Source organism: Paroedura picta, chromosome 4, assembly GCF_049243985.1.
Source record: "Paroedura picta isolate Pp20150507F chromosome 4, Ppicta_v3.0, whole genome shotgun sequence".
Lineage (NCBI taxonomy): Eukaryota > Metazoa > Chordata > Lepidosauria > Squamata > Gekkonidae > Paroedura > Paroedura picta.
Genome location: NC_135372.1, coordinates 102,743,405 through 102,770,820, shown reverse-complemented (window position 1 = coordinate 102,770,820; position 27,416 = coordinate 102,743,405). Strand labels below are relative to the sequence as shown.

The 27,416-nt window shown below is 43.7% G+C and overlaps 1 protein-coding gene across 1 annotated transcript; it reads left to right on the top strand.

The window, feature by feature from the left end:
* Positions 1-276: 276 nt before the first annotated feature.
* Positions 277-17,444, top strand: IL20 (interleukin 20). The gene is made up of 6 exons (XM_077336215.1): positions 277-291; positions 1,934-2,131; positions 2,818-2,883; positions 4,909-5,061; positions 11,860-11,934; positions 17,367-17,444. Exons 1-6 carry the CDS (start codon positions 277-279, stop codon positions 17,442-17,444), a joined length of 585 nt encoding a protein of 194 aa, XP_077192330.1.
* The last annotated feature ends 9,972 nt before the right edge of the window (positions 17,445-27,416 follow it).

The following is a 27,416-nucleotide window of genomic DNA, read 5'->3' as shown; positions in this document are numbered from 1 at the left end:
GCCAGGGACTACCAACGTGTTAGTACTAGAAGTTCCTCTGGGGGGTATTGGGAGAGGCCCTTAGCGTCCCTTAGAAAAGCAGGGCCCAGACTGTGTATGGCCTTGAAAGCTACAATCAGAACCTTATACTTGATCCAGAATTCAACCAGCAAACAATGCAGCTGCTGGAGCAAAGGTCATATGGGCCCTACATGGTGTCCTAGCGAGGACTTGGGCAGCTACATTCTGTACCAGTTTCTGGGTCAATTAAGGTGCTAGTAGCTTCACCTGGCTAACATGGAAGAACTTCTGGTATGCTATGTTCATGATCTCCATTGTAAGGGAGGCATCAAAGATCACTCCCAAATTCTTGATGGAGCATGAAGTTGTTAATTGTAGCTTGTAAGGAAAAGGGAGACATGCTTCCTCTTCTGGCCCTTTCCTCTCTAGCTACAGGACATCCGTCTTCTTGGGGTTGAGCTTCAGGTGGCTCTGCTGGAGCCATTCCATCACAGCCTTCAAACACCTGGCTAGTAAATCTTGGGGGATGTATCCAGCCAGACACTCATTACCAGACAGAGCTGTCTGTCATCCGCATACTGGTGGTACCCAATTCCATGTCTTCAGGTCAACTGAATAAGGTTTGGGGAGAGAACGGCACTCTGAGGCACTCCACAAAGGAGTTCAAAGTGATTTGATTCTCCCCCTGACTACTACCCTATGTCCTTGAACTTGGAGGATGAAGACCATCCACTGTAAGGTTGATCCCTTTATTTCCCACATCAATGAGGCAACAAGCTATCAGCTTGTGATCATCTAAGTCAAACGATGCCATGAGGACTAACAATATGAGCGGCACTGACCCAGCTTAGTCCAGCTGACTCTGGAGGTTATATGTCAGGGCCAGGCTGGAAGTGAGACTGGAATGGGTCCAGAATACTTCATCCAAATATACTTATCATTGATCCACAGCTGCCTGCCCAATCACCTTCTCCAGAAACACTAGATGCAAGACAGGATGGTAGCTGGTGAGGTCCCATGGATCTAGTGATGGTTTCTCCAATAGAGGGCAAATCACTGCCTCCCTTAAGCTCCCTGGGAATATCCTGAGGACAGCAACAAGTTTATTATCTCCCAAAGAGGTTTCCTAATCCAGTGGTCCCCAACCTTTTTATTACCAGTCAACGCTTGACAATTTTACTGAGGTGGGAGGGGGGGGTAGTCTTTTGTCGAGGGACACTGCCGCCTGAGCCCCTGCTCCACTTGCTTTCCCATCAGCACCCCTGACTTCCCATCGCCTGCTGGGGGTGCTGCCAGCAGCAGCTGCACAGTGCCATGCTGAGGGGGAGCAACTTTCACTGCCATCTCATAGGCTTTCATAAGTGACCTATAAGATGCTCTTGATGCTTTGCCCCAATTCTTCCTCCAAACTCACTCTAGTTGTCTCAACTCCCATTTCCTTCCATGCAGCACCCTAGTATACCAGGAAAGAAAGAGAGATAGGCACACACAAACACATAATCACAGGTGGGTGCCCTTACACAATACCTCTGATGTATAGCAAAAGGTGGTGAAGGAGATTTTATTTCTGATAGATTCAAAAGCAGTTGAACTTGTTCAGAGTCTGAAAAACATGAAAAGAAATAAGATGTTTGTGAATAGATGCAGGTAAATAAAATGCTCATGGTCAGTATTATTTTAAATAAACAAAAGGAAAAGTCTTCTCCATAATGGAAGAGAAATGGCAAGATAAAACCTCGAGTTGCACCTGCTGGAGAAGGATATAGGATAGCGAATAAGCTATTTGCAATACATATAGGTTGAAGTTGCTCGCAAAAGAAAATCTTTATGTACCTGAGCCCCAGTGTTCACAGCTTCTTGCATTCAAATCACAAAATCAGCATTTCCCAGCGCAAGGTAGGGCTGACTCAGATGTTTTATTTCTCACTAATAGCTCTACTGGCTGGATAATGAAGGTTTGCTACCCAGTGCTGAAATGGAGAGTACTTGTGTCTCCTCTGTCCTGCACACAATCTTTCTGTTTTGTTTGATGCCCATCAGCAGCCTCAAACAGCTCAATTTTGGGCACTGTGTCATCTCTATGGATATGTATGAAATAAGAAAGGGCTTTGGAGAAATCAAGGAAATGACTGTGAGTATGGGGGTCAGTCTTGTTTGATAAGTTGGGAAAGGCAGCTTTAAAACTAAACAAAACTGAATTGTTCAAGATGTCTTGGTGTAGTGGTTAGGAATGTGAACTTCTAATCTGGTGAGCTGGGTTTGATCCCATGCTTCCCACATACAACCAGCTGAGTGACCTTGGCCTCACCACAGCATTGATAAAACTGTTCTGACCAAGCAGTGATATCAGGGCTCTCTCAGCCTCACCCACCTCACAGGGTGTCTGTGGTGGGGGGAGGAAAGGGAAGGTGATTGTAAGCTGCTTTGAGACTCCTTCGGGTAGAGAAAAGTGGCATCTAAGAACCAACTCTTCTTCTTTTCTATACAGGCAACAGACTAAATTGCTCACAAAGTTACTAGGGACTATGGTATATATTACTGTGTAGAGTTTGTTGAAAGTAGGATTCTACTATGCTTTGCTTCAGTTCTCTTTTCAGATTTCTGACTGATTCTACAGCCCTACTCCTACTGCATTATTTATTGGACATCCGTCCATTGTGTTATCTCACTCTGTGTAGTCTGCCTTGAGTCCAAGTGCAAAAATTTGATTATAAATAATATAAATACATAAAAGCTAATTAGAATTATAGAGGAGTGTAATGTTCAATCCAGACCTTCATTTTCATTTTCATCGGGGCTGTGTCATGTCTTCCTCAGCAGGCTCAAGATCAGTACACAAGTATCAGACTGCTGCAGAGATTGTATTCTCTTCAAGACACAAAGGTATATCTCCTATATCAGTCAGTGTCCAAAACTAAGCATTGGGAAGGGGAGAATATGGAAGATCTCGGAATTTCCACTTTTTAACTTCATCTGATACTAGTTACTTGAGCTATCCAGCTGATCTGTAATCTAGGGCAATAAGAAATTTGTGCTTGTACTGGGTAAGGTTCCAAAGTGAAATTGCTCTCCAATAGTCTCGTCTGTGAATGTTAGAATATTCATCTAATACCTCTGTTTATTTGATATGGGATTTGACATCCAAATATATTTGATTTCAATATTTATTTATTTATTCATTCATTCATTTAATTTATATACCACCCCTCACTGTGACATCTCCGGGTGGTGATATCTAACAGATCATACATGGCAATATTTGGTAGCTGGCATATTTATTTAGTATTTGGAACTAGATAAACAAAAATAGATAGCATTTTGGAGGAGATGATGTAAGAAATTTAATAATAGATGGTTGTTTACTATATATATATATATATATATATATATATATATATATATATATATATATATATATATATATATATATATATCATGATATATATATATATCATATATAACATGAAAAAAGATGGCAGCAAATTGAAGGCTGTTGTCCTATGGGATTAAACCAGATTGAGTTCAGACCTTTTCCGCATGATTGATTAGGCACTGATCATTACTTGTTCGGGTCTGTTTTCAGGCCTCTTCTTGTGGGGTTCCAGTGGTGACCCAACTTGCACCCGCAGTTGTCCCTCAGCAAGGGAACACAGAGGAGTCCATGCCTCACTTTTTGCCATGGGATACAATGGGGTGTAAATTGGGGCTAGGCTATACAGAAGCAAAAAAACGTGGGCCATTGTTTCCCCCCACACCCAGTGTTACTTCTGTCATCAACTCCCACAACTTCTCCACCTCCCCAAAAAGGGCTGGTTGCATCACTATGAAATTCCAGTATAATGAAATCCCCCCACCTTCTGCCATGCTGTACATTGTGTGTCAATACTAAATCCCCAGCACCACCATGTGCCTCCTCTGCCAGCAAACAGGATGCATGCAGGTGAGCCTGAGGCTGTGGCTTCCAGCAAGGTGCAGTGGTTAAGAGCAGCCCCAGTGCCATGTGCCTCCCACACAGCGTGCCTCCCATTCACTGACCCAAGGCTGTGCAGCTGGAGTTCTGTCGTTCATGTGGAGCCTGCCTAAGGACTCACTCCAGTGGATCCTTCAGTTATTGAAGGTATTTAAACATTGAGGAGGAAAGAGGACCCCCCCCTTTTTGGTTGGTACTGTGCTGCTCTACTGGCTTCTGAGGCTGTACTGCCTCTTTCTGGCCACTGCACAGCACGGCCATGGTTTGCCCAGCCTGGCTCATCGCTGACCCCAGCCTTGGCTGGCTTGCGGGGCTGCATGTTCCCTGGGCAGGAACACAATGTACACACAACTCGCTGGCAGAGGAGACATGTGGCGGCAGGGGGTATGTGACAATTTTGTTACACTGGAATTGCATTATAACATGAATAGTGTAGATTTTTAAAGAAACCACATATCGATTTCAGACTTGGAAGGGGGGTGCGCTCAAATGTGACAAAATGGCACTGGAAGATTGGTAGTTTTCACCATGTGACAATGACTGACAAGTAAAAAAATGAAGGTTGGAAGTTTTCACTTCCTGTTCCTCGGCTACTGCATGTGGACTCAAATCTTGTGGAAAATGTGGTGGTGGGGGGAGTGGGGCAAGGGCTTTCCATGCAGATGTGGGAAAACATTGGAAGAACTATCCTGGGCCAAATAACTAGGGGACAGCACAGCATAACGGCTGGTGAATCCTCCATGAGGAAAAAGTCTCAGTCAGACTTACTACTGAGAAAACGCACATAAGGCTTGACTGCTTAGCATTTAAAATCCATATGAAAAATTGAAATTTAAACATTTTCAAAAAAAATTCAAAGTAGAATTCAATCTAACTAATATTACTGAATTATGGGCTGTATTACCCATTCTAACAAGATGTCTTCTGATTTATTATAGACTGAAGGCAGGTGTTGTTTCTTTCATCACTTACTGAAATTCTATCTGGCAAATGTCTTCAACCAATGTCAAGCAAACAGCAACTTTCATCAAAGGAGAGTCAGCCGAATTGCCAACAACTTTCTCAGCATCAAGAAGGAGCTGGCTCTCTGTGTGAGTTACAGCAATTAGGAATCAGTTGAAAGCCTATAGTATTTATTTATGTATTAACTAGAAATTAAGCCTGCTGCAGGGTAAATGCAGCGGGCGCTAGCAAGCCTGGTGAGTTGGGTGGGGTGTCTCCGGGCCCCGCACCCACTCCCGAGAGGGCATCCTGCGAGGCAGCGGCAGCTCCTGGGACCCCTCCCCGGCTCGTTGCGTCAGTCTTGTTTTCCCGGTGTCTGATGTGTTGCTGGGGCCGCGGGCGCCAACCGCGTGCAGCCAGTGGCTGAGGCATTGCCGACGGGCGCTCGTGGCAAGGTGGGGTGGTGGGCGATGCGCGGTGTGAGGGGGCAGGCTGGCGGGCAGCAGCGGCGGCACTGCAGTGTGCGCAGGTGGCAGCTGGCGGCGGCACTCCCGGAGCCGCAGAGGCATTGTGTGAGTGGCCGGGGAAGGCGACACCGGTGCTGGCGTGTGCCCCGGCGGCTGCTGCAGGTCTTTGCGGGGGTGTGGCGGTTCGCAGCGTGGGTGGAGGCACGGGGGAAGGTAGCAGTGGGTTGGCGGAGGCTCAGGCGCAGCGGCGGGTTGTGTTTGGCGGCGGTGGGGAGGCGGCGTGTTGGCGGCGGGGTCCTGGGCCATGTCTTCAGGGTGGTGCGGCGGCAGCGTGCGACCTAGCATGGCCGGGGCTAGGGAGGGAATGGCGGCCGGCCGCAAGCGGCTGAGGGGGGGTGCGGATCGGGAGGTGCTGCACGCCTCCCGATTCATGAGTCTGGCGGCAAGGGACCAATGGCGAACCGCGCTGCGTGCGGCTTGCTATTGGTCCCTTGGCGGCAGACTGACAGGGGAAAGGGGCGGGGGAAGGGGCCTATGGGCACCCTTCCTCATCACGGACAGGGCCCACCGCCATGGCCTCTAACAAATTATTTAATCCACGGAGCGGGTTAAAGATGGCGGCCAGGAGAAAACTGGAAGCGATTGCTCCAGATTGCCCCTGGCTGGGCTGTTGGGGGCAGGTGCCAGTGGGACCAGGCCAATCGGGACGCCTGCTGTCCAGACACTCCCTGACCAGACCCTGCCCACCTGCCCCTTGTCCTAATATTAACAGTGCAAGCTGTTACAGATGTATTTATTTATTTATTACAGTTATATAACATCTGCCCCTAAGGCTCAGGGTAGTTCACATGAAACAAAAATAAGAATAATACATTAAACTCAGTGATTATATCAAATGAAAGGCAACAGTAATAATAATAATAATAATATACCAATAAACAGAGAAATAACATTTTAACAAAGTAAACAAAGTATGCAACATAACCCTACTTATGAATGGAACATATGAAATTGTAGTTCACTGAATTAGAGCACCGGTCCATTGGCCTCATATATTGCCTTTTCTTACTGGCAAGTGCTCTCCAGGGCCCCAGGCAGAGAAATATCTTGTACTGTTCTCTTTGTAATTATTTAACAAGCGTGCCTGGAACTGAACTGGCTACTCTCTGCTGAAGTCATCTGCATATTGACAGTGACTTTGGTTCTGATTCATGAGGTATTGATGCATTTGATGCCTTAATGATGCATATGCTATGATGGATTATTCTAGAATAGCTGTGTGGATTTGTTTCAGAGTAGTCATGCTGGTCTGCAGTACAACAGTTAGATTTGAGCCCAATAGATCCTTTAAGACCCACAAGATTTCCGAGCATATGATTCTTGAAAGATTAGACCAGGAAACTCATGACAATCTCTAAAGTGCTATTGAAGATGAATCTGTGCAGACATGATTTCTGTTGTCCCTTTAAAACATCTCCCTTTTTTCTATAAAATATTTGGTTAAAATAACTGATTTGGATTTTGATATATAGAAGAAGAAGAAGAAGAGTTGGTTCTTATATGCCGCTTTTCCCTACCCGAAGGAGGCTCAAAGTGGCTTACAGTCGCCTTCCCTTTCCTCTCCCCACAACAGACACCCTGTGGGGTGGGTGAGGCTGAGAGAGCCCTGATATCACTGCCCGGTCAGAACAATTTTATCAGTGCCGTGGTGAGCCCAAGGTCACCCAGCTGGCTGCATGTGGGGGAGTGCAGAATCGAACCCGGCATGCCAGATTAGAAGTCCTAACCACTACACCAAACATTTCTGCTTGCTCTTAAATAAACATATTTTGCATTTCCAGTACCACTTTCTATTGCAAAAATTGTTATAGAACTCTTGTGAAGAATTATCGCTATGAAAGGGTAAAAATGACAAATGCAAACTTTTGGAACCAGAGGGACATTTGGACCAAAGGAGGCCAGCAAATAAGTGGGAAAGGATCAGAGAATCAATAACAAATAACAGTCCTGCCTATCAAAATTCTTGATGAGGAGGAGGCCGCACATGGGCAATACAATCTTTCAGCACTTAATTACAATGGATCTGTGGTCTGCCATGGGGTGGAGACTGTGCTGATCACTCTGATGGATGATCTCTGGTGCCAGATGGATCAGGGTGGATTGGCCATTCTTGTTTTGTTAGATCTATCAGCTGCATTTGATGTGGTTGATCACAAGCTATTGGTCCGCCATCTCGATGATACAGGGATTGGGGGGGGGGGCACAGCCTTAAAATGGCTGGCCTCCTTTCTCAAGAACTGGTCACATAGGGTTGCTGTGGGGAAGGATACTCTCCCCCATACATTTTAACATCTATATGCACCCTCTGGCCCAGCTGGTTTGAAGTTATGGGCTGTGGTGTCACCAATATGCAAATGTCACCCAGCTCTATCTCCTGATGGACAGATGGATGGACGGATCTCCCCCCCCCCCCCCCAGATACATTTGCTTATTTGGAAGCAGTGACTGGATGAATCAGGCAAAGTCATATGAAATTCAACCCCTCCAAGATGGAGGTCCTATGGCTGGGTAGAACGGGAGAGGACCAGGAAGCACATCTCCCCTGCCTGGATGGGGTGCAACTTACATCTGCACCAATGGCTAGGAATTTGGGGTGATCTTCAATGCCTATTTATCTATGGAGGCTCAGATCATGTAGGTATCCCAGATGGTGTTTTTTTAATCTGCGCCAAGCATGGCTTCTAGTGCCCTACCTGTCCGCAAAACACTTGGCCACAGTGATCCATGGAACAGTCACTTCCAGATTAGACTTCTGTAACTCACCCAGAAATTACAACTAGTACAGAACGCAGCTGCACAAGTCCTCGCTAGGTCATCTTGGAGGGCCCATGTACAACCATTGCTGAGGCAGCTGCACTGGTTGCCAGTTTGCTTCTGGATCAAGTTCAAGGTTTTGGTTTTGACTTTTAAGGCTACATGCGGCCTGGGTCCTATCTCCTGGACTGCCTATGCTCCCCGCAGAGCCCTTCGCTCTGCAGGTATGAATTTGCTGCTAGTCCTGGGCCTCCAGGAGGCATGCCTGGCCTTAACAAGGACCAGAGCTTTTTCAGTCCTGGCCCCTGTCTGGTGGAATGAGCTCCTGGAAGAGCTGAGGGCCCTGATGGAACTCTCCAGGTTCTGCAGGGCCTGTAAGATGGAGCTCTTCTGCCAGGCATATGGTTGAGACTAGGTAGGGGTTTGGGGTAATAAGATCAGGTCCCCTCGCCCCTTTTCCTTTTATCTTCTTTTTTTCTTGAGTAAGCAGTACCCCCAGGGCCAACATTGCCTAATGACATTAATTGAACATCATGAGAGTTGATACGCTGGAGGAGGGAGGGGGGGCTGAGTATGGATTGTTTTAGCCACCATCTATTGTAGAGCTGTTGTTGGTTTTATGGGATACTATATTTTTAGATGTATTTGTGTTTTCTTATTGTAAACTGTCACAAGCTGGCTGGGCCGAGAGTGGCGGTATGTAAGTCCAATTAATAAATAAAATGGTGGGATGACCTTATGTCTCAGCTTTTGACATGTAGCCATTGTTTCCCTGATTGATTTTTGATACCTGATTTATCTTGACATGAAAAAATTATTCATTGAAAGATCCACTGATCCCCAATGTGATATGATAGGTGAATTTCATCCAGGCCAAGCTATATTCTGGAGATTTTTGGCAGTGGATCACTTGGGGTCAGACTGGCCAATTATGCACAGTGGCAGCCGTAGCAGGCTACCAGAGGTTCTATCCAGTGGGTCAGCATGCCACACTACTTCCTGCATACGCACTGGGAACAAAATCCGCTGGCGCACATGGTCTGCCCCAGAGTTGTGCATGTACACGCACAATTCCAGGGCAGATAGCATCTGCCATGGTGCAGTGGTGAGGGGTAGGGAGTGTCCCTGCATGAGGGTGGGATAGTATGGCAATACTATTCCACCATTGTGGGTGTTGATGAATGACCTGTTTGACTCCGCGGTGCCACGAAGCCAAATGGGGCATTTTGTGTCCTTGCTGGGACATCGTAGGCAGAGGAGGGATGGGCCCAGCTGAAGAGGCATGAAAACTCAGCCTTTCCTTAACGCAGGGCATCGGAGGCCCTAACATGGGCCAGAGCTAGCAGGGAGTTGGGCTGACATGAACTTCATGTGTCTGTGGGGATCTGCCCCACTGACATGCGAGTGCTGGCCTGGTGCATCCCTCCCATGCATAATCGGTCTATGGGTGGACAGGTAGTTGTGAGTTCCTGTATTGTGTAGGGGGCTGGACTAGATGACCCTGCAGGTACCTTCCAACTCTATGATTCTATTATCTATGTCAGTGAGGGATTGTGTAATGAAAATTATGATGTCATGATATAGCCAATCAAATTTGTCCACATGGTAATGACAATATTCTCACTTTGAATGGGTGGGAAAAGAAGGTATTATCATCTTTGTCTAGGCAACCAAGTCAATCCTCTGTTCCTTGCTGTACTTTGCTGGCAGTTACATTCTCTGCCAGTATTGTAGCCCCCCCCCCCCACACACACACACTCACATTCTGGATGTAATTGCACAGAGTGATGTATGATTCATTGGCACATAACATAGATGGTAATATGCATCTGGATGTATGTTCCACTGAAGTTAGTGTAGCATTTATGATAGTGGATGATATTTGCATTTGGATATGCATCCAGTTACAGATATTGCAGGTATCTATTTCTGCAGATATTACAGAAATGTCTGCATTCCAGCATGCATCCCAATACGTACCCCTGTCAGTGTCCTGCCCCAATTAGTTCATTATGTGCAACTGAATCAAGTGGAGAAAACGCCAGCCCTGTTGTCTTGTCAATGGGAGCACATTTTCCCATCCTCTTTTTGAGGGAGATTAAATTATTCATAAAACATCTCCATTTTGGCTCACAACTGAAATATACAATATTTTATCTGAGAAAAATTCTTTGTTTGGCATCAATGCTATCCAAGTTCCCAGAAGTTCTCACTGCATCTCAGAATTATGTATTTCATGTGATGCAAATTAGCATCCAAACATGGTGAAACAAGTGTAGACAAACATTCTGATCCAAAGAGCTGTGAGAGCAGAAGTGATCAGAAAGCCCTCCACAGTAGCAGGGATTTCCCCCTTCTCTACTACTGCAACTTCTTAGACATACCTAGGTTTTCAAACTATAATGGGTATTGGGAGACAGGGATTCTGAGTGCCTGGCCCTTCGGATGAGGAGGAGAGCAGCATGAATGTTACTTCCAACCAGTCTTGGTCCTTTACAGTCTGGACCAAGTGACAATCCTGAAAACCAGTGAGTTCAGAGAAAACAAAGTGTTGGAAAATGAACGGGTGAGACTGGAGCTGGGCCAGAGAGCCTAGGGGATGGGAGAGGAAGGAAGGAAGTATGTTCCTTCTTCTAAATAGTCCTGCAAGCTCCCTTTAACTCAGCCCATAGATACTGACATGCAACTGCAAATGAGGACGTCTGCAGGTACATTTAGCGACTGCATGATTAGACTTTTATTACAGGAGTTCAAGGGAAATGGGAGGATGGCTTAAAGTGGATCCAATGGGCATAAGCCTCTGTCTGTCTCTCCAAACCTTCTGGCAATGTGAGCTTGCTAACCCAGCCGTGTTGGCACCCTACTCACATACATGCCATCTCTTATGGAGACCCCAATAACAAGGGAGACTGGTTTGCAGACTGGTCTCCCCGAAGAGGATCCTCCAATGCCAGACCACCAGCTGTGACAATAAAATTGATATTGAATCTGCCAGATAAAGGAAATAATTTTGCTTCTGAAAGTAGTTTAAATAATGATGCTATTATAAACCTCACTCACAAGATCCATTAACAATGGCCATATCATCTCTTAAATTTTAGAAAAACTTGCTTGCTTCAACAAGAAATTTTTCCAGAATGTTAAGCAGAACAAATGTGTTTTCTTTCAGTGAACCGGGGGTGAAATGAAAACTAAATCCCTATCTTTATCTTATGTGCCAATGAAAATTATCATATAAAACTGTTTTTTTTTCTTAGCAAACACCAAAGTTCCTATCATCAGTAAAGCTGTTTTCTGTAGCATTCAATATGTATTGTTTTCTTTGTCCATTCTTATTACTACTTCCTTCTTCTTGTATGGCACATAATAGCCAATCAGCTAATCACAGCACTTCAAGAGAATCAAATGACTGGAATGGATGATGAAGAACTGTTAGGAAGAAGTTGATAATGAACTAGTAAAATACTCTCACACAGTTAGTATTCAAAACTTGATTAAACAAATGTCGCTGACTATTTTACATGTTTATACTGGAAGAAAGTCCCCTCCTTTCGTAATCCAAGGTTTCTTTCAGGCATTCATTTCTGCAATTGGTTCTACTTCTCAGTGGAGACTCAAAGAAATATGCTCAAACATCATTTTACTTAGTGCATTATTTTTCTTTAGGATACTGTTACAACATGTCCTTGTGGGAAGGAAGCCATCCACAGATACGAGCAAATCCTGAGTCGGTTTGAAAGGGTAAATGTGTTTTCACTTTGTAATTTAACTACTGGAAATGCAAGAGATCTCAAGTGCTGGTAGCCTAGTTTTATATGACAAGTGGTGTCAGGCGGATCTGGAACCCTCTCCAGGAAAACATGTCTAAAAGTCTTTTGTTCTGCAGCTTTCATGTATCATCCAAAAACCTCTAGCACAGCATTTTCCTTCATTACAGCTAGCAGCCAAGAATCTTTCATTGGCATGAACATGCGCATTAACAGCCAAGTCTGGCCCACCCATAGAGGCAAAGTAGGCAAAGATATAGGGAATAAAAGTCCCAGGTTGTTTCCCTCGATTGTCTTAAAATCCCAGAGAAAGAGAGAGAAAAAGATGCTCCCTGTGCTGGACAATTGCACAGGTTCTCAGTTGAGTTAGAGATCATCACAGCTTGTGTGGTGGAGTGGTTCTCAGATTAGGAGGGGTTCTCAGATTGGGAGAACCAGGTTTAAATGTCTCCTTTGCCATGGAAGCTTACTGCGTGACCTTGGGCTCATCACACTCTTTCAGACTAACCTTCTTCACAGGTTTTTGATAATAAAATGGAGAAGAATGTTGTAAGCCCTTTGGGATCCACATTGGGGAGAAAAGTGGGGCATAAATCAATCCTGATCTCCACTTATTGATTAGAGCACTGACAAAATTATTAATGAAGGAGAGCTTGTTTTTATACCCCGCTTTTCACTACCCCAAAGTAGCTTACAAAAACTTGTGTATTCCTCTCCCCACAACAAACACCCTGTGTAGTAGGTGAGGATGAGAAAGCTCTAACAGGACAGCTCTGAGAGAATAGCCATAAGAGAACTGAGACTAACCTAATGTCATTTAGCTGGCTGCATGTGGAGAAGTGGGGAATTACTATTACTATTACTATTACTATTACTATTACTATTACTATTACTATTACTATTACTATTACTATTACTATTACTATTACTATTACCTGCCACTCCCAGAACCAGTAAATGTCCAGTAAAACCCCAATAAAACCCCATTAAAACGGACAGAAAAAATTACAATAAAGGCCTTAAATCAAACCCAGTTCTCCAGATTAGAGTCTACCACCATGCTAACTCTAAAGGAAGTATACGCAGATATGAGAAACACTAAATAAATAGTCTACCGTTGTTATTCAATATGCTATTCTTAGGCTGTTCACTGTATGATAAAATACTAGTCAAGAATAATTCAATATGCAAACCTTTCCCTCCTCCATTAATGTATCCTATATGAAAAGGAAAAAAAATGGGACAGGCCCATCCTGATCTTCACACCTGTGCTTCTGTGAACTCTGAGCAGAAGATTCAATTAACAAGTGTGAGATTGGGCTTCAGTTGTCATAATCCCACTTACGCATCCTTTAATTATACCCATATTGGTCATGTGAAAAGGCTGATTTTTTATGTGCTTAGATTGAAGTGTGATTGCAGACATACAGCAGAAAGAGAGAGGTAGTTTCCCAGCATCAAAGTTTATCAAAAGACAGTTCCAAGGATCAAATACTATTTAGATGTAACTCATAGCTTCAAATCCAAAGGAGAATCCAAAAGAAGATTGTCTAACATACCGGTGAGGGTCAGAGGCAAGGAAACCAGTCCAGAATACAGGCTGCCACGCCAATGGTAAACAGACAAGTTGCTTCCGTGCAACCACTCCCTAGTTTGCTGCTCATATACATCATGTAGGCACCTGCCAGTCACCTCAGCCCTGCTCCTGCTAAGTGTTGTGCTGCCAATCAAGGGCTGCATCTTCTGTCTTGCAGTTTTCTTCTTATCTTCCTTCTATGCTATTCTCATTAGTGCAGGGGGTTGGACTAGATGACCCAGGAGGTACCTTTCAACTCTATGATTCTAGTGTACTCCATCTGGCTATTGGACTGAGGATAATAAGCTGAAGAAAGTTCCTAGAAGGGATTGTAATGCCCTCCAAAAGCCAGAAGGTTTTCTTTTTTGGTCTTTTGACTCTCAGCAGATGTCACAAAATGCCACATATTGAATAGCATCAGCTAGGCCCCCAAAATTCCCTAAATCGGGAGATTTAGAGTTTTATAACATCCAAAAAAATCCAGCAGGCTTGAAATTATACACCAGGTGTATAATTTCTCCTGTAAAGGTCCTGGTGGAACACAGACCATATCCCAATGAGTCAACATTCCCATTTGCTCAGCAAAGTTTGTAAGCACTGTTCTGGTGGAGTTATGGAGTGCCTGAAGCTCCTTCTTCCTGAAGGTATCTTACTGTCACTGTGTTTAAATCCAGGCTCTGAGTGAGACCATGGGCTGCACAGCTGCAAAGCTTTTGCATGGCAGAATGCCGGTCATTGATCAATCTTCCATTCTCAGGCTTCAAGGGGTTAGGAAATGTCAAACAAGTGTCCTATAAAGTCCCTGAAATTTTTTAGCAAAGGTGATTGGCTAGTCAACAGTGGGGTAGCCCATTTGGCCACCTGCTCCTTTCATTGGGGAAATCCCAAGCACTGAGTTTTATAAACAATTTGCATCAAGCAAGGAATGCAGGAAATTATTCCAGATCACCAGTAAACCTATCTGACAAAGGCGCTGGACACTTGCCAGCAGTATGAGCTGCCTCTTGTTGTAGGAACACAGCCACAGCTTGGGTGAGCAGTTTTATCTGAGCTTATCTTGAGTTACCAAATCAGCAGAGCCACTCATTTCTTCCATCCCACTGCCAAAAAATGTTGATTTGTGATTGCAGGCACACAGTAGAAAGTTTCTAAGCATCAAGTTATCAGAATACATTTCCAAGGGTCCAATACCATTTACATACAACTCACAGGTTCAAGACCAAAGGAGAATCCAAAAGTGTCTAAAATACAGGCTACAGTCAGATGCAAAGAGACCAATACAGGCCACAAGGCCAATGGTAAACAGACAAATTGGTTTTACACAGCCATTCCCTAGTTTGCTGCTTAAATGCATCACACTAAGCACCTGTTAGTCTCCTCAGCCCTACTCTTGCAAACACTCCTCATCTTTGATGTGGAACCAGTGTTGTGCTGCCAATTACAGTTCCCTCCTTATCTTCCTTACTCACCATTCCTGAAGTTTGGTTGATAGGGGAGGTAAACTGACCAGCACATGCATCTCTCTGCAAACTCAGGGCTGAGAGGCCATTACATTGGTACTTGACTGTAAATTTATGTCTGGCTTTTCAGCAACTGGCTCCTCCTGCAGTGTCTCTGTCAGTGGCTGTGGCTCTGGGTCAAGTCTGCTTACTACCTCTACCCCACTTTGCTTTGCTGAAGCTGACTGGGCCATGACAATAGTTCTGGTTCCATTTCAAGGAATGCACTGCATACAGCCTCTTTCAGTATTGCATTTGGTTATCTGTATGTCCTTGGTCAGGTTCTGGCTCTCAAGTTGCACAATAACATTATTATTTCTATGTCCAAGGCATCTGTGCAACAGCCAGGAACATGATTGCAACATTTAGTAAGGTTTGCACTCTGCATACATGTGTCTAAGGCACATAGGTCATGTACACTACCAGTTGCAATCAATTCCCATTTTTGCTTAATGAAACATTTCCCATCAAATGATGTCACCATTCCTCTTTTGAAAATCAAAATGACACAAAGGGAAATCACATGGGACGATGCAGCAATTAAAAAAGGAGATGGTGTGTCTCAGCAATTATACATATACTCCAATAAAATTGACTTCAGCTACAATTCAGCCATGATGAGGCAGAGGGAAAACACAGGAGGGGTCTCCTGTGAGGAGGCTTGCAAACATGTGGCTTACAACCGCGTTTGCAAGTAGGTGGCAGCGTGAGGTTTGTACCTCCATGCAGAATCGGTCTAAATATATTTCAGTCTTTAATTGAATCTAGATGAAACAGTACATCACAATTTTCAGTGCCAACCTATATAATTTGGCCATTTGGAAGCTTATATTTTACAGATTCTGAGCCTACTCCTTTTGGTACAACAGACCTTCCATCTGCCACACTTTATATTTATTTTGAAAATTTTATGCTGCCCTTCCCTAAGCGCTCAGGGTGACTTACAACATATTAAAACCATTTGTCTGTTTTAGAAAGGCACTCCTCTGTTTAGAAGCATTACAGTCATTTTTGAAGTGACCTTGTTTACCACATGAATGGCAAATCACCTTGTTTTTGTTACTTATTGTTAAGTATTTTTTCAGATCTAATAACAGTACTTAAATTAACATTAAAATCAATATAACTAGATCCTGTTCTCAGCGTTGTTAAATTAGCCTTTCTGGTTTAAATGGTCAGACAAAGAGTTTCTTTTGTAAGGTAAATTAACAAAGCTCCATTCTAATTCTTTTGCTGTTTTTGTATGACTGTCAAAACATCTCTATCACAGTCAAACCCTTAATTTTGCCCCCTTTTGTCTTTTCAATGTCTGTATCCTAGGTCCTTTGCTTTGTTTGGTCTTCATCTCCTGGTTGTTGTTGTTTTTTTAATGATATGCCATAGTCCCATATCTTCATTCTCTCCTTCCAGATCAGATAGTTACCTTCAGTAAGCCTATCCAGTAGGTAACTAAGTGTTGCAAGAAACTGCCATTTTGCTTCTCCTTCTCCTTGCCAGTTTATCTTTATTTCACAGTGTGAATGCTCATTCTGGGTTCAGAACCTTTTTGACATAGTTTAAATATGCAAAGGAGCACATTACTACATTGATTAAAAGAACAAAAAAAGGTTTTTTTAAGAAGAGAAACAACTTTTCATAGAAAGAGAGAGAAGAAAGGCCTGTTTCGTTGTTGTTCATTCAGTCTATTCTCTTCTGGAGACAAGCAGGGAGGAAATATGCTCAAAGGAGCAGAAAGTCTCCAAAAAGCCAGTAAGAACACTGGAGTAGATTATTTGAAAAACATCTGGCTGCTTAATAGAATAAAATAGCTTTACTAAGAAGAAAATCAACTTTGTATAGAAAGAGAGGGAGGAAAGACCTAACTATTCTGTCGTTGTTCATTCAGGCTGATTCCACAAGGGCAGAATAGGCCAAGAGAAAAGTCATATGGAAACAGGGCTAACCCCTGCTTCCACATGACACCAACGCTGGGCTGGCACCTTACCAGGGTTTCAAAATAATCCCTCCCCGCACACACTGCCCTCCCCATGCAGTGGAACCTATCCACCACTACTACATTTCTCAGGAGGACACATTTCAGTGCTGGAACAGATCCAGCATTGAAATGTGTCCTCCATGTGCCGCCATGCGGAATTTACCTCAGTCTGTTCTCTTCTGGCTGCAAACAGGGAGGTAGTATGCTCAAAGAAGCATTTTTCATATGTTTTTGAATCATGAACGCTATAGATCTACAAGATGCATTAAATAATATTGTAAGTCACCTTGAGATGACTGGTTAAATAGGAGTGGCCTATAAATGTAAATAAAATATATTTTTTTGTCCTCTTTCAGATGGAATCCCATACTGCAGCCCTGAAAGCACTTGGTGAGCTAGACATCTTTTTAGATTGGGTTGACAAGACTGATTAGAAAAACACAGGCACAAAAATGGGCATCACAGGAAAACTGAATTGAACTTGTGCCTAGAACTTAGCCTAGAACTTCCTGCATGACTACTGATGCTGAATTTCTGCTGAATATTCAGTGCCAGATATTTGATGTTGGCATTTGACATCGGAAAGTACTTATTATTGGATATCCAATACTGTATAATTAACCTAAATAATAGTTCTTTTCTCCAGTGGATGGATAGAGTCAGACGCATATGTACTTCTGTTCTGCCCCATTTATGATACCATCAGATGTAACTTTATTCCGCCAATTTTGAACACCTACCCAAGATCTTCCCCAAAGGAGAAAGTCAAGGTGCTGCTTCAAGATGAAGACAGGCAAATAACTCTCTGCACAGCAAAATTTTGCACTGCAGCCATGAAATTGATCTAATTTCAAAAGTACAAAGAGTCATTTGTCACTGGCAACTTAAACTATGTTTTAAATATTGAATGAAACATCTTAAAGTTTTTATGTTGTCAGATCTTTTAAAAATTTTATAGTACTATTACTGTTTTTTCTCTTTTTAAATTGTCTTAGTTTTTAATTGCTTGTATTTTAAATTTGGTCTGAACGACTGTAAATAAATATTGATTGATTGATTGATTGTTCTTTTCCATCATCCCTCATGTGACATAATATGTAGTAACTATGACTTTGGATCCCATTATTCTATTCTTCATGTGCCATTGGAGCATGGCTGCTTGTGCCAAAGGAAGGAACAACATAGAATCATAGAATCATAGAGTTGGAATGGGCCATACAGCCCATCTAGTCCAACCCTCTGCTCAACGCAGGATCAGCCCTAAGCATCCTAAAGCAATCGTCATACAATCCAACAAGAAACAGAAGCATAGGACTCCAATTCTTTGTAATTTATATTGTTGTTGTTACATTAGCATACAATATTAAATATGTTCATAAGAGTTTTTGGTATGCTTCATTAGAGCATTATTATAAAGTTCTGTGTTTTAGTAACTTTTAACAGACATTTATTAATATAATAATTGAGAAGGAATTGGCTTTATGAGTATATATTTTTCTGTATTTCTGTAAACCTACACTTAATGATGTATCTTATACATGTTTAACTATGTATGTGGGGCAAGTTTTAAAGAATTTGCTGGTAATTCCTAAGTGATTTATAGTGAAATTTTAAACTGTGATAATTTTCTAAACTCGTTGATATCAGTGAATTCGAGAAGTTATAACTATTTAGGATTGCACTATGAATATTCTTTGTTTCTATTTATATTGCTTCATTTGGGCAGTTCAAGTGTTTCTGTCTGAATGGCATGTGTATTTTAAAAATCTGTTTAAACACATCAACAAACCCATTCCTGCTTAAGCATCATATTATGAGAAATTGTCTTTTCACAGGTAGAATTTTAAGAGGGTTGGAAGCCATATCTGTTGTTGGTGGTGACATTTCTGGGAATGAGATCACTATCTTGGTTTAACTGGTTAGAAGATGTGATATTTGGGTATCAAAATAATACCTTATCATCACCAAACTGGAAATATTGTTAGATGACTGAAGGAGTGTATGGGATTTAAATTGACCTGTGCTTGGTCAAATATAAGAATGATCCTTAATGCTCAAAGTTGTCTCTTGTTTGAGTCATAGAATCATAGAATAACAGAGTTAGAAGGTACGTCCTGGGTCATCTAGTCCAACCCCCGCACAATGCAGAATACAACATTTTTGCTCATCTACTGTAACCTGCCACCCCTTTGAACCTTCACAGAATCAGTCTCTCTGTCAAATGGCTATCCAGCCTTTGTTTAAAAATTTCCAAAGATGGAGAATTCACCACCTCCCAAGAATGCCTGTTCCACTGAGAAACTGCTCTGTCAGGGACAGAAATAGAGGCACAGAGAGAAAACATAGAAGACAAAAGCAGAAGGTCAAAATTTAAAGGAAAAGAATCCCATAACAGTCAGTGAGCAAGTCAAAAAAGACTTTCACCATCCTTCTGTGACAGCTTGTTCTGCCTGTGCTCTAGCTATACCTCTTTAAGGCAATGATAATCCGTACAGCTTGGTGTAGTGGTTAAGAGCAGTGGTTTCTAATGTGGCAAGCCGGACTTTATTCCCTGCTCCTATAATTCACAGTCCTGTTAGAAACTGTTCTCAAAGAGCAGTTTCTCAAAGAGCTTTCTCAGTTACACCTACCTCAGAGGGTGTCTGTTGTAGGGAGAGGAAGGGAAGACTATTATAAACCTGTCTGAGACACCTTTTGGCATTGAAAATCAGGATACAAAAATTAACTCTTCTTGTACTGGGAAGGTGCTACTGGGAAACAGTGTCTCCCCCCCTCCACAAGTCCCCATGACCTCATTGTGCTTCTGTGTCTCATCTACAATTTCCACACATTCCATGCTATTGGTCTCAAATTTGCTTTGTTGTGATGGCCTTGGAAAGACTGCAACAAGACCAAGGTGGCATCCATGTGGAAAGGGAAAGTCTACATCTTCCCAATCCTACCCACATCAGCATTATTTTCCTTGCTGCATTTTCCTGTGATGGTAATCCCCAAAGAATACCTCCCTTTTCAAATTGCAAACTGCAAACCTCACATAACCCCATAGTTCCACAGGAGGGCGGTATACAAATATAATAAGTAAATGAATAACTTACTCATGAGTAAACATTCCCATGGCAGAGGCTTTTCCTGGCTGCCTTGGGTCCCATAGGAATGCCCCCCAGCCCACTCTCCTGATGGCACACAGTGGCTGTACCAGGAGGAAGATTGCTTCCCCTTATGTCCTCTGAGCTGAAAGAAGCCAGGAGGCCAGGACAACTTACTGGCAGGCAGTGCAAGCTCTGAGGCTGGCTTGTCTTCCACTGAGCAAATGTCTGAATCTGACAGGAAGTTGGAGATGAAAACCTGATTCCTTATTCGGTTTTCCTGGTGAAGAGCTCCCTCATGGTGGGGGCTAAACTACCAAGGTGGGCCATTCCTGGTTGAGGACCATCAGGTGATTGGGAAATATTTCCGGGGGTGGGGAGGGGGAATCAGGTAGGAAGTGTCTGCATGCATTATTAACTGATTGGCCCTCATTGGCAGAGTGCAATTTGAGCTGATAGGCCCTCATTAGCAGAGTGTTCTCTTCCTATCAGCGGCTCACCCCCAGGAAGGGCCAGTCAGGTAGGGAGTGGGTTTTCTGCAATTGACCTGATTGCCCCTCATTGGCAGAGAGCAACTTGAACTGACTGGTTATCATTGGAGGAGTGCTTGCTCTCTCTCTCTCTTGGTGGCACATTCTCAGGGAGGGCCAGTCAGGTAGGGCGTGAGTTGTAAACATGAGCTTTATTAGTGTCAAAACCAATTTGGTTGTCAAATTGCTATGGTTCCAGTGTGTATCTTTCCACCACCACCCTCCACCTTATCCAGTGTATAATTACCACTATTGGTTTTTGAAGAGTATGTTAATTGCCTTGCCTTCCTGTGGAGAACTGCTTTTGTGTTGTAAATCTTGTTGGGATTCATTGATGTTTTGGATTGTAAGAGCTTAGAAATCTCCAGGAGATTCCAGGAGAAATCTCCAGGAATTCTCATCTGGAGATTCCCAAGTCTGGACACTGCCACAAACGATTTGGAATGTCTGTTCTTTTTCATCAGCATGCCTATGTTTATTGCTGCTAGATGTGTAGATTGACTCTAGAAAATGTATTACTCCCTCCTTTCCTTTCCTTTCCTTTCCTTTCCTTTCCTTTCCTTTCCTTTCCTTTCCTTTCCTTTCCTTTCCTTTCCTTTCCTTTCCTTTCCTTTCCTTTCCTTTCCTTCCTTTCCTTTCCTTATTCGCACCTTTCCTTCCCCCCCCCACTCCATCTTTCCGGCCTTTGGACATGCCCTTGGGCTCCCCTGTTATCTGCCAGTTGTCTGGCTTGTTTTCCCTTTGAAGCCTTCCATATTATTTGGGTTCTCACGGGTGGGGGTCGGAGCAGAAAGGATTATATGCTGTGTTCAGTTTCCTGAACCCCAGTTCTGACAAAGTATATGTCGAGTTCACTTTCTTGCTTAAGAACAACTTAATTTTTGTGCCAAGTCAAAGACTGTGTATTCTGGGAAACTGAAGAAACCTGAAATTTTGTAGGAACTCACTTTTCTGGATCTGTCTCCCTCATTTGACCAACATGTCTACGGAAGGTGACTAGGATTCCAAAATCTATCTCAAAGAGTGCATGGCAGAAGTTTCTTCTTGGGACAACAAAGGAAGCATGAAGTCTCACTACATGCCCGCTCACATCGTCAGAGCCCAGAGCAGGAAGTGCGGGTAGTGTGTGAAGCAAAGGAATGCCAGAGCAATGGCAGGAAGGAACATAGCTGGCCATGGGGAAGCCAGAATGTCCACAACCGGTGACCTGGATCCAGATATCTGGACTGAACCAGTAGAGCAGGACCAACCCAGGCTGAACTGGGAGACTGCGATGGGAGATGGCAGAGGCACAAATCAAATTCTGCACCCAGCTACATGCAGTAGTGGGCACACTATCGGTACTGATGAGGCAGATTTGCTCACACTAGGGGTTGGAGTTGGTCTCCCAATATGCCCTCAAGGATCATCATCCTGCCACCATGGTCTGCACAGCCCCAGTGAGAGGGAACCCGGAGGACCTGCCCACCACTATTGAGGAGAGGGAGACCCAAGGACGGGAGAGCAGAAACTGCCTGGTGATCTCAGCTGGCAAGGAACCGGTGAGTAATCTAGCCTTCCTTCCACTCCCCAATCTTTACCAACACTAGTGCTAGTTGGAGCTCCCAAGAGGCGTCTCCTCCTCTGCTCAAGCTGCCCTCACCCAGAAAGGAGGCAGGGTGCCACTTCTCCATGCAGTCCTCAGTGCTTCATTCTCCTCAGCCCAAAGACTGAGCTTTGTGGCTAGGACTGGAGTCTGGGGCCAGCTGGCAGGTATGAACATGCTGTCCTTGCCCCAGGGCACTGGGGAGAGAGGCTACACTTCGAGAATGGCTATTCTTCCCCGTTTGGACTCTTTCCAAACTACACCCATGTTGGTGTGCCTGTTTGGGATTCAAATGAACTAGTTGTGTTTGTGTCAGCCAGGAGAGACAATACCTGGCCAGTAGAAGACTCTCAGTAGCCAAGGTGCTTTGAGCCTGCATTTGTTGAGTTTGCTTTGGACAAGACGAGGCTCATAAATTGGAGGCAACAGTGGTTCATGGCAGCCCCTGATGCTCCATCAACAAAGAAGCTACACATGGATCCTTGGTGCCCAGGTCCTCCACCCACCTTGTATGTAGCCAGTATGGCCTGGCAAACTGAATCTGTGGAGAGCATGTCAAATGTGGGAGAATCACAGCTGGGAATGGATCAGGTATCCCAATGAGTTTGCCATCCCAACTCCTGCTCCCTGTCTCATCCCTGCCAAGGAAAATGGGGAACGGATAGACCTTGTATTTCCTAAATGATCTCCTAGAGGGAAGAGGGGCAGTTGGCCAGAGTTTAGGCTATTGTTCAACTTTGGGAATCACTTCTCCAGACATTTTGGGCTCAGGGGCCCCTCTTAGAGCAACTCCAAGCCTGGCAGTCCGGCCAGCCATGAGAAAGTCACAGTGTGCCCCCTCTGGCCCAGAAGGGGCAAAGCCTGCTCTCCCCACCAACCATTTCAATTTTTTTGCCCATGCCAAGTGAACCGTTCTGCAGGGTCTGGTGCAGGCTAGCTCCTTTTTCCGTTTCACCCCCCCCCCCCAGCCCTGGCCATGCCTGCCTTGCAGTGACAGCAGCAGAAGCAGAAGGGAATCCTGGGGGCATACTTTTCCAAACAAACAAATTTATTTGTTGTTTCTTTGTTTTTGTATTTATACTCTGCCTCTCTTGACAATGTCGCCTTGAGGCGGCTTACAAAATAAAACAATAAAACAGCATAACCCATAAAATCCCATTAAGACATAATAACATTAATAATAAAATTAAGCACTTATAAAGATGGCGGTGCGAAAACAGTTTCCCCCAATCCAACTCAGCTGGTCCCAAACTGAGGACCAAAATCAAGATCTTAATAGAATAGTTCACGGTCCTGATCTTCCATGTTCAATATGGGATGTACAGAATAGGGTGGGACACCCAGGTCATAACCCTGGCCTCAACCAAATGCCTGGCAGAAGAGCTCCATCTTGCAAGCCCTGAGGAACCTAGATAACTCCATCAGGGCCTTTAGTTCTTCCTGGAACTCATTCCACCAGGCTGGGGCTGAGGCCAAAAAGGCCCTGGCCCTGGTTGAGGCCAGGCAGATATCCCAGGGGCCCGGGATAACCAGCAGATTCCTACCAATGGAGCAAAGAGCTCTACGGGGGGCATAAGCAGATAAGCTTTAGGATGCTTTGGGCTGATCCTGTGTTGAGCAGGGGTTGGACTAGATGGCCTGTATGGCTCCTTCCAACTCTATGATTCTGTGATTCAGTTCCTCAGATAGGTAGGACACAGGCTGCATATAGCCTAAAGGTCAAAACCAAAATCTTGAACTTGATCCAGAAGCAGATAGGTAATCAGTGTAGTTGTCTCAACACCGGCTGAATGTGGGCCTTCCAAGATGTCCTAGTAAGGAACCTGGCAGCTACATACTGTACCAGCTGAATTTTACAGGTCAAAGACAAGGGTAGGCCTCTGTAGATCAAGTTACAGAAGACCAGTCTGGAAGTGACCATTGCATGGATGACTGTGGCCAAGTGGTCCGAGGACAGGAAAGGCGCTAGTAGTCAAGCTTGGCGCAGATGGAAAAATGTCATGTGAGCTACCTTTGTGATCTGAGCCTCCATGCTAAGTGAGGCATCAAGGATCTCACCCAAATTCCTGGCTGTCAGTGCAGGTGTTAATTGCAGCCCGTCTATGCATGGGAGATGTGCTACCTGTTCCTGCCCCCTTCTACCCAGCCACAGGACCTCCATCTTAGAGGAGTTGAATTTCAGGCAACTCTGCCTAAGCCATCTATCCACTGCTTCCAAACAACTGCCAAATTTATCCAAGGGAGAGTCTGGCTGGACATCCATCAAGAGGTAGAGTTGAGTGTCATCTGCATATTAGTAACAGCCCAGCCCAAAGCCCTGTACCAGTTGAGCTAGAGGGCGCATATAGAGGGTGAATTCTGATCACTCTGAAGACAGATTTTCCAACAGATTTGCAACCTTCCTTTTCCTGAAACAGGCGCCAAGTCCATGCCTTCTGCAGCCAGTCTCCTGTCTCCTTCCTGCTTAATTTTTTTTGGGGGGGGGGAGGGAGCAGTGGTTGTGTGAAGCTCCAGCTGGCATTGAAGATGTACAAGGGTAGAGAGGGTTTTATTTCCTGCCTTTTCTTGAGCAAGCCGGGAGAAGGGCAAATGGGGCATGAGGCTGCTTGTTCATTTTTCTTTTCTTGGAGCCTGAGCATGAGGATTGGGGTGGAGTGTCAGCATCAGGAGAGAACTTGTGGGGGGGGGACTCCAAAAGGCAAATCTCTGCTCATAGAATAGTGGGCTTTTGGATCACAGTCATTTAAAAGCGATCCCAAAAATGAGGGCAAAAAATAAACTTGTGAGGGAATGGCAACCAGGAACCCCAGTTTTCCCGCAGTTTTTGAAATGATATCCTGACCAATTGGTAACAGACTACTGCAATACATCAGCATTGGAGTTGTGGAGAAGGGGAAGGAAATTAATATGGTAAAACACAGACACCTACACTTGAAATATTGGGGCTTTAAGAGTACCGTATACACTCACATATAAGCCGAGGGACCTAATTTTACCACAAAATCTGGGCAAACTTATTGACTCGCATATAAGCCGAGGGTGGGAAATGTTCCATCATCACAGACTCTCCCAACTAGCCTCCCCCACCCCCAACAAATACAGAAAAGTCAAGAGAATGAATAGCAGCTGGTTTTTGTACCCTGCTTTTCACCCACAGAAACAAAAAAATATAGTTTGGAAGAAGTGATCAAGAAGAGGAAGAAGTTAAGGCAAAAGGGGAAAAAAAAAGATCAGAGTCCCTCAGTTGAACTGTTGATGTCCTACAGGCTGCAGCAACTTGGCAACAGGCAAGCTTATAAGAAACGTTCTTCTGATCCTACTTTGAAGGTTAGCAATATCATTAAGACTATAGTAAATGAGGCTCATGCATTGTCTCTTATTTCAGAACCTACAGCTAAATTTCTTACAGTTAAATCTCCTAGGACTCCAGTGTTTTATACACTTCCTAAGATTCATAAAGGAATTCTCCATCCTCCAGGGTGGCCTATAGTAAGTTCTTCTGGCTCACATTTAGAGCCTCTCTCCAAATTTTTGGATTATTATTTGTCTCCTTTTCTCCCCAAGATAGCCACATTCGTTAAAAATACCAAACACTTTATTTCTATAGTTGAGAATCTTCAGGTTGATTCAACATACCTGTTGGCAACACTGGATGTGAAATCCTTGTACGCTTCCATTCCTTTAAATGAGGCAATAACAATTTTAAAAGACCTTCTAAATATTCGGGAACAATTAGATCCACCCACACACTTGCTCACGGATCTTCTTGAGGACCAGTTCTTCTAATTTTTTATTTTAATTTCTTTAGGTTTGAGTTGATGGAGTTAGCATGGGTAGCGCAGTGACGGCCACTGTAGCCATTCTATATATGGCACACTTTAAAAAGAGTACCTTTCTGAATACTGACAGTAATTCCTACCACTTTAATATAATCTTTACGGGGCGCTATATTGATGACATCTTTCTTGTGCTTAATGATGAGCCTTGTATTTCTGGATTTTATGAGTGGACGAATAGCCTACACCCTTCTATTAAATTTGAGGGAACATATAGTAATATTAGTGTTTCCTTTCTAGACACGTTAGTCTCTTTCAATAATATAGGTGGATTACAGGTATCTTTGTTTAGAAAACCTACAGATTGTAACTCCTTGCTCTCTTACCAATCCTATCATCCCCAGCACTTCAAGAAGGATGTAGATAAAATTGAAAGGGTACAGAGGAGAGCGATGAGGATGATCTGGGGCCAAGGGACCAAGCCCTATGAGGATAGGTTGAGGGACTTGGGAATGTTCACCCTGGAGAAAAGGAGGTTGAGAGGGGACATGATAGCCCTCTTTAAGTATCTGAAAGGTTGTCACTTGGAGGAGGGCAGGATGCTGTTTTCATTGGCTGCAGAGGAAAGGATGCGCAGTAATGGGTTTAAACTACAAGTACAATGATATAGGCTAGATATCAGGAAAAATGTTTTCATAGTCAGAGTAGTTCAGCAGCGGAATAGGCTGCCTAAGGAGGTGGTGATCTCCCCCTCACTGGCAGTCTTCAAACAAAGGTTGGATACACACTTTTCTTGGATGCCTTAGGATGCTTTGGACTGATCCTGCGTTGAGTAGGTGGTTGGACTAGATGGCCTGTATGGCCCCTTCCAACTCTGCAAAATAAAAAATAGAAAATAAGAAGAACCTTCAATTTGATCAATTTTTAAGATGCAGAAGGAATAGTTCCTCAATAACAGAATTTATGTCAGCTGCAAACACCCTAAAAAGAGATCTTAAGGATCGTAGCTATCCAGATAAAGTCATTCACAAATCTTTTCAAAGAGCTCTTTCTATTCCTAGGGACTTGTGCCATCTTTAAAATTGGAACATTAGAACCTAAAGGACTGAATAATTTGTTAGACTTTCATTGATTTCTATAATCACTGCAATTATTTGTCTCAAGATTCTGTAGTATCCAAGCTATTGATAATTAGAGAGGGTATTTAGCATTCTCCACTCCCTGATTCAGGTGCGTCTGGGGCGCCACAAGCTAAGTTTAGCTATTGTTAGCATGACCTTCTAAGTTTCTGTTTCATCTTCTTTTTTCTACAAGTTTAATGCTATAGAATAACAATATTAGCTTGTTATATTTTTTACAATTATTGAAGAATATACTTACTACTGTTTTCAGAAAAAATTGAATATTGTATGTTTGTTTTAGATACTCT